Raw genomic sequence first — 8,546 nt, 5'->3', positions numbered from 1 at the left:
TCATGCCCACTAACTTCAATTAGAATTTGTAAGAAGCACTTCAAAAATCAACTTCTTCTTAATATAGTTTAAGATAACTAGAAGCTTTATGAACTTTTACTTAAATTGCCATAATTGCCAGACAGTTTCTTCATTCCTACTGGTCGAGAGCAACAGCTGAAACAGTTGTGCCACATCACGCGATAAGGCGACGCGCACAGCATTCCCTTATAAGGAGTTGTTTACCCGAGGGCGGCAGAGGACGTTACCATTTCATAGCTGGAGGGGTGTTGTGTTGAAAAACATCATTGAACAGTTATAATTTTTGCATTTATTTTACTTTTTGACCAAAAAGTGTTGATGTTTTTGACCAAGAAGGTATTTATGAACGGGAATCAAAGAGTGTTGAATCGGTTTTCAACTAGTTGTTTAAACCCAAGACTAATCCATATGCAGGAAAGTGCTCTCTGTTGCCATGTTGTGCAAGATGGCGGCCGATGGTTTTTCTGCTTCAAGAAAAAAAATTCAAAAGAAAAAAACTAAATTTTTATAGCAAAATGTTACCTAAAACTTACAAAAATTCTCCTTAATATAGCTAATACTTTACAGTTCTATATATCTCTTTTGTGGATTTTAAATGTATATTGGATGAATTGACGGCGAGTTGACGGAACAAGACAGATGACTACGAGTTGACGGCAAGTTGTAGGACCCGAGGTTGCAAGGTGCCGAGGTTGCAGGTGCCGAGTTGCCGAATGGGTTTTCAGTAAGATAACAGGAAAATTTTTCACAATCAAAAACTATATGATTTTTGTTTAAATCATCTATCCAACCTTCTTACAATGACACTTACACTTCATCGTTTGTTGAAATCTTAAAAGTTTTGTTTTTTCTGTTGCGAGAGATAATCCATTATTTACATTGCTAATGCGTGTACGACATTGAAGCGACGTTATGTTTTCACACCTTTCATTGGTTGGTGTTTTATTGAATATTCAGAAGCTAGTATGGCGCGCAAAATAAAAATCTCATTTATTTACTATAACTTTTTTGTCCCAAGACATATGGCTATTTTAATAGAATCCAGAGATATCAAAAGGCATGACCACGACGGTTCCCAGAGGCCTGGACATATCATTTGTACACAAAGCATGGATCGTCACGTCGCGATAGGCGCTGCGCATGTGTTGGGGTCATCGGCATAATAATTTATGAGCACAAAATGGAGTAGCGAGAGTAGATGGGGAATGAATTACGGTAAGAATTTATGTTTTTTAACAATTTTTGAGCATGCGGAGTGGATTTTCTGGACCATCCAATTAGTTACTGAGAGTTCACAGAACACATAGAGCCTAATTTTGGCGAGATTAAAAAAGAAAAAAGAAAGAAAAAAAATTGCTTAAACAAAAGTAAAAGAACCAGAATCGCTATAATGTTGTGAGAGATCGACACCAGGCGTTTGTGCAGATGCAGATGCAGTATGAGACGTCAACCTATGAGGTTACGCGAGACGATAGCGGAACGAAACCTCATAGTATAGGAGCGAAACAGGTCAACTCGTACCCAACAACCTTCCGTTGATGTTAGTTTTTTTTTATCACCGATATATCAAAAATTCAATATCGAGTATACTCGATATTTTGAGTTTTTCCCCGTCAGGATTCAGCATGAAGCCAACTAAAAACAGTTCTTTAAAAAAACAAAGACTGACAGTGTAATAGGGTTTATATTTAAAGTCACCTGGAAGTGGTATTTTGTCAAAATAAAGCTTTTGTCACTAATGTGTTTTGATGAGTGGAATGTGAAAAATTAGTTCTTATCTTTTTAACAATTTTAAGAGAAGCCCTGACCAGAGAGGGTACTGTTCGTGACGTCAATCGAGCGCGATATTTGAAGAGAAAATGCTGCACAGTGCTAAAAAAAGACCTCAGACCGGACCACTAGGCACTATTGCTCTTGTCTGACTAGCCATGCAGAGTCAGTGTTCTCCAACCTATAGAAAAGACGTGGCGCCCCGCCACGCTTTCTGCGGCGAGCGCCGTGCTTTATAATCATCGCCAAGCTTTAAAATGTTGCCGCCACGTTAACATGTTTTGACTCTGCATTACAAATACAGCAGAAATAAGAAAGACACCGTTCGTTTCAGAGAATACAAGATCATCACAAAAAACGATGCACATAAACAACCACATCAGGCCCCCACACACACATCATGCATGGACTATACACACGACGTCAAAAGCTAACCAACGTACCGCACGCTGTGACTGGCCGTTGATAATTCCATCATTGATCTTCGCTAGAATTCAATGCAGTCACACGTTCACAAACAGAGTAAATAATTGTTGCACATTGTGCATTACGCCTGCATATTGCGAACAATGCACAGCCTGGAGGAATTCTAATAACATGGACAACTATTGCCAGCAGAGGGTGTGCAGGGCAAAGTTCTTTAAAAAAATATTTTTCAACGGGCGTGTTAGTGCCAAAATCTCCCCCTATTTGTGTATAGCGCCCCCTCTTGACAAGAGCCAGTATCAAGGATGTCGAGACCGTAGTGAAATACAGTTTTTCAACCTCTCTCCGTAACGATTAGCACTTCTATTCTCAGTTTCGCTAAGGTAAAGCATAGTTTATTGTTTTAAAGATGAATATAGTAGGCAAGGCATAATTTCTGAAAATAATAAGGGTCTTGAATCACCAGAAAGTAAAAACTGACTCTAGCGTGTTTATTTGTTGAGTGTTGGGAACTCTTTTCTCGTATCACTGTCTCGCCATATAACACCGACTACAGAGGGCGCCTTTCAAAATGGCGACATGAATGTTGTGAATCTGGAACTCGGCAGGAACATTAGTTGAAAAACTATTCATTAAGAGATCAAGTTTCATCAGAATTAAGTAAAATGTAAGTGAAGAAGGAAATCTCCTTTCATCTTTTCTTCAACAAGGGGAGTCAATGACACAACAAAATCAGCTCTAGAAATTGCTAGTTGAATGTCACATGAGGTCATCTCTCCCACAAAGACAAATACAACCTTTCAGTGGCAACCCGCTAGATTGGCATGCTTTTGTACGGGCATTTGAGCATACCATTGAGTCAAAGACCAACAATGACAAGGACAAGCTGTATTATTTAGAGCAGTATACCAAAGGGGAAGCGAACGCCATCGTGAAGAGTTGTATGTATGGTGATAATTCTGCACAAGCACTCTCTAAGGCAAAACATCTGCTGCAAAAGAAGTTTGGTGATAAACACCGCATCATGGACAGCATGGTTTCAAAAGCTGTTAACTGGCTGGACATCAAACCGGAAGACAAAGACGAGCTTCACCGCTATGCAGTATTTATCACTGAGCTGCATAATCTGGCAAAGGATCTTGAAATGGAGCAAGAAATTAATCATTCGCAGAATATTCGGATGATTACATCAAGATTGCCATACAAGTTAAGAGATAGATGGAGAAACAAAGCCGATGACATTCAAGAAGAACAAAATAGAAGTGTCATTTTTTATGACGTCGTCGTCTTTGTCAGTAAGCAAGCACGCATCGTGTGCAACCCTGTGTATGGAGACATAGGCGGTGGTAGAGTTAGTGACAAAGAAAGTTATGTCAAGCCCAATTCGAGACCTATCAAGACACCATCAAGTACCAGTCTCTACACAGCCACAAGTGGTGATGCTGCTGACCAAGCCAAAGATGCATGCATGTTCTGCAGTGATGGCAGCCATTACCTGAGTGAATGCCAGTCACTTGCAAGCAAGCCATATGAAGAAAGATTTGAGTTCTGTCGCTCCAAAGGCTTGTGTTTTGGCTGCTTAAGAGGATCAACACGCTTTGCAAAGAATTGCAGAAAGAAGCAGAGATGTAACAAATGCAACAGATGGCATCCGACTGTGTTACACAGAGAGTGGGAAGACAAGTCTGCCCAACAACAAATGGACCCAAAAAAGAGAACAGAAAATACTGGTTGTGCAAAATCCCACGAGGAAAAGAAAGAAGTAACGGACAATGTCAAATGTGGATTGACAAACTTGGACAACCACAATTTGTCTGCAGAGTCCCTCCCAGGAGTAGTACCAGTAATCTTGAGGTCACGGAGGACAGGCATACAGACAAAAACATACGCCTTTTTGGACTCCGGAAGCAATGCAGTATTTTGTGCTGTTGCAGTGATGGACAGGCTAAAAGAAAAAGGAAAAGCCATGAAGTACAGACTATGACTGATGAGAAAGTTGTGACAGGTCGTGTTGTGAAAGATTTGGAGATTATGGACCTGCATACTCATACAGTCATCATCCTTCCAGACGTTTATACCCAGGCGCACATACCAGTTGCTGCGAAAGACATCATGACCAACGATGACTTGAAGAAATGGCCATATGTACATCGTGTTGAATTGCCATCCATAGTTGCAGAAGTGGGACTGTTAATTGGAAACAATGTTCCAAAAGCGGTAGAACCACTTGAAGTTATCAACAGTGAGAACGGTGGACCTTTTACTTGTCGATCAGTCCTTGGTTGGCAGGTTTATGGGTCAACAAAAAATCAAGAACATAACAGAGTTGTCTCCCATAGAGTAAAAGTTAAAGTCAGAGATGATGTTGAAGAAAAGTTGGAGAAGCTATTCAACTATGACTTAAATGAAAGGCTCATTGATGATCAGCCAGAGAAATCAAAGGAAGATCTGCTTTTCACCAAGAAGGTGGAAAATTCTATCAGAGTCGTTGATGGGCATTATGAGATTGCTCTTCCACTGAAAAATGAAGAAGTAAAAATGCCAAATAACAGACTGCAGGCAGAGCAAAGAGCAGCCCATTTGCAAAGAAAATTCCTGAGACAACCACAACTCCAGAGTGAGTATACCAGCTACATGAAATCAATGTTAACCAAGGGCCACATGGAAAAAGTCCCAGAAGAGGAAACAAAAAGGGATGATGGGAGATTGTGGTATCTTCCTCACCATGGTGTCGTGCATCCACAAAAAAACAAGCTAAGGGTGGTGTATGACTGTACAGCCAGCTACAAAGGTGTCTCCCTCAATAAACAGTTGTTACAAATAGCTTGGTTGGTGTGCTGACAAGATTTCGACAAGACAAGGTTGCCATCATGGCTGATATTGAGGGCATGTTTTTTCAAGTCCTTGTGCAAAGAGAGGACAGAGACCTGCTGAGGCTGTTGTGGTGGCAAGACGTGATGTGACCAAACCATTGACAGATTAGCGCATGAAAGTACATGTCTTTGGAGCAGTTTCTTCTCCTTCATGTGCAAACTACGCCTTGAAGAGAACAGCAGATGACAAAACAGAAAACTTCGGCAAAGAAGTAGCCCAAGAAATTCACCACAACTTCTATGTCGATTGCTTGTGTTCAACACCCACAGTGCCAGAGGCAGTGAAGATGGTGGAAGATTTAACAGAAAGTTGTAGAAGAGGAGGCTTCCATCTAACAAAGTGGGTGAGCAATGAAAGGAATGTTTTGGAGAACATCCCAGAAGATGAGCGTGCTAAGGGTGTCAAAGATTTGAACATCGATATTGAGAAGTTACCCACAAAGAGAGCACTCGGCATGATGTGGTCCATAGAAGATGATGAGTTTGAATTCAGAATTCAGATGAAGGACAAACCCCCAACAAGAAGAGGAATTTTATCCATAGTGAGCTCCGTCTATGATCTCATAGGATGCGTCTCTCCAGCTGTGCTCCCAGCTAAACAACTTCTGCAAGCCATGTGCCGATTAAAGTTAGGATGGGACGAAAAAATCCCAGCAAATCTAGAAGAGAAGTGGCAGATTTGGCAGACAGAAATGCCAAAGCTAGCAGAATTCAAGATGGATAGATGCATGAAGCCAGAAGGGTTTGAGGATGAGCGACTCAAGTCAGTCACCGCTCATCACTTTGCTGATGCTAGTGAGTCAGGCTACGGCACCGTTTCGTACTTGAGATTGGAGAATGATGTTGGAGAAGTTAAGTGCTCGTTCTTAATGAGTAAATCAAGAGTCGCCCCACTTAAGAAAGTAACAATCCCAAGAATGGAGCTGACAGCTGCAACAGTAGCAGTTTGAGTTGATCACATGATCAAAAGGGAACTTGCAATTGAAGTGGATGACACCTACTTTTGGACCGACAGTACATCAGTGCTGTGGTATATCAACAGAGCGGAACAACACGCTTTAAGACATTTGTAGCTAACAGATTAGCAGTTATCCTTGATGGTTCCAACCCAACTCAGTGGCGCCATGTTGAGTCAGCACTCAATCCTGCTGATGTTTGCTCTAGAGGGAAAAATGTTGAGCAATTTCTCCAGATGGAAGAGTGGAAAGATGGCCTGAAGTTTCTACATCAGCAGGAAGATGAATGGCCGTCAAGAATAGAGCTCAATAAGTTTGATGCACCACAAGACCCTGAAGTGAAAAGAGTTGTTCTCGCAACTAATCTGGTACCAAGCAATGCAGAGAAAGGTGGTACTGAAAAAATCATTCTGCACTACTCGGACTGGTTCAGATTGAAGAAAGCAGTTTGCTGGATACTAAGATTTGGAAGATGGATGAAAGTAAAGCGCAAGTCAGGCCAACTCCCACAAGATTTGAAGGGTGCACTCACTTTGAAGGAACTACAATTGTCTGAAAACAAAATTTTGCAATATGTTCAAAGTACGACATATGCAGATGAGATTAAAAGTGCTTAGGAGCAGGGATGATGAAGATGGAGATGGGAATACACTTTCAAAGGGTGTAAAAAAGACAAGCCCCATCTACAAAATGGATCCAATCCTGAAAGACGGACTGTTACGAGTAGGAGGAAGACTGAGCAGAGCATTGTTATCGGATAATGCAAAGCATGCCATTATCCTTCCCAAAGCTGGTCACGTTTCTACCTTGATCTTGAGACATGTTCACAAGATATGTGGGCATAGTGGAAGGAGCCATGTACACTCCAGTCTACAGCAGAAATACTGGATGCCAGGTGCCAATTCGTCAGTTAGGCGGATAATTGGAAAATGTGTGACATTCAGGAAGCAGAGAGCCAGAGTAATGGAACAAAAGATGGCTGATCTGCCCTCTGATAGGCTCAGACCAGACGAGCCCCCCTTCACCAGAGTAGGAATGGACTATTTCAGTCCATTTGATGTAAAGAGAGGAAGAAGTGTAGTGAAGCGGTATGGCGTCATGTTTACCTGTCTAGCCTCACGAGCAGTACACATTAAAAAGGCAGATTCTCTGGACACCGATCATGCATTGATGCCATACGGAGGTTCATTGCCCGCAGAGGAAATGTGAAAGAGACGAGGTCAGACAATGGAACCAATTTGGTTGGCGCAGAAAAGGAACTCAGAAAAGAAATAGAAGGTTGGAATAAAACCCAACTTAACAACGCCTTGTTGCAAAGGAGCATTAAGTGGACCTTCAACCCACCCGCGGGGTCCCATCATGGCGGCATGTGGGAAAGGCAGATAAGAACCTTGAGAAAAGTGCTCTTCTCCCTGATGAATTAGCAAACATTGTCTGACGTGAGTTTGTACACGCTACTCTGTGAAGTAGAGAGTATAATCAACAGTAGACCTATCACAAAAGTTTTGGATGATGTGAACGACCTGGAAGCATTGACCCCAAACCACTTGCTTACTTTGAGGTCAACCAATCAGCTACCCCCAGTAGTCACCCGGGATACAGACATCTATGCTCGGCGAAAATGGAGGCAGGTCCAGTACCTCGTGGATGTGTTTTGGCGGAGATGGGTAAGGAATACTTACCACAGCTTCAGGAGAGACAGAAGTGGATTCGTCCCAAGTTGAACATCAAGGTTGGAGATTTGGTGCTGGTAGTGGATACATCTACTTCAAGGAATTCCTGGCCACTTGGTAGAGTCGTGCGTACTATGCCGGATAAGGATGGATTTGTGTGATGTGTGGAGGTGAGAACCAGCGTGAATGTGTACACCAGACCGATTTCAAAGTTGTGTTTGTTATTGGAAGCTGGCAATTGAGTGAGCAGACAAGCCATGCAAGGAGTACAGTATCTGTGGAAATTTTGCATTTTTGATAGAGGTGTGAGCCAAGCGCCGCCTCATCAATGTTTATAAGTTTTGATCATTGTAATGGATCATTGTTTGGAGCAGAAATATTCCAATTGTTCAGCCAAGGATCAGCATACGGTCTAATTAGTTTCAAAGTTTTCCTTATTGATTATTGCGATTTGATAATGGGGTGTGAGCCAAGCGCCGCCTCTCTGCATTTGTGCATTATTAGAGCACTGTGCATTTTTGTTTGCCGTAGAATTGAAATTTTGTCTGTGGATCCAAGATGTCGCAGGAAAGTCAAGCTACTCAAGGATGGATGGACTCTAGACCATTGACTGGATGAATCTTCAAATGAACAGACTCAATAACTGATTTAGTGTCTGATCGAACTTTTAGTAGTCACAAGTTGTGACGCTCTATGTTTTATGTTGACTATTAGGAGTCCTGCATGTAATTACATGCACAGCGGATGATTGTCTGATTAGGAGCATCGACACATGTGCCTGGTTATATTGAACATTAGTGGAATGTGTTTCAGTTAACCAGACAACC

General features: G+C 41.8%; 1 protein-coding gene across 1 annotated transcript; it reads left to right on the top strand.

Moving 5' to 3' along the window:
- Positions 1-6,619: 6,619 nt before the first annotated feature.
- Positions 6,620-7,255, top strand: LOC117294746. Its single transcript, XM_033777262.1, has one exon. The coding sequence runs from the start codon at positions 6,620-6,622 to the stop codon at positions 7,253-7,255; it is 636 nt and encodes a 211-aa protein (XP_033633153.1).
- The last annotated feature ends 1,291 nt before the right edge of the window (positions 7,256-8,546 follow it).

Source organism: Asterias rubens, chromosome 9 (assembly GCF_902459465.1).
Source record: "Asterias rubens chromosome 9, eAstRub1.3, whole genome shotgun sequence".
Classification (NCBI taxonomy): domain Eukaryota; kingdom Metazoa; phylum Echinodermata; class Asteroidea; order Forcipulatida; family Asteriidae; genus Asterias; species Asterias rubens.
Note: the sequence above shows the minus strand (reverse complement) of the source record. Positions and strands in the feature narration are given on the sequence as shown.

Coding starts and splice junctions, on each gene's coding strand:
- LOC117294746 (XM_033777262.1), top strand. CDS start 6,620: ATGTTCAAAGTACGACATATGCAGATGAGATTAAAAGTGCTTAGGAGC.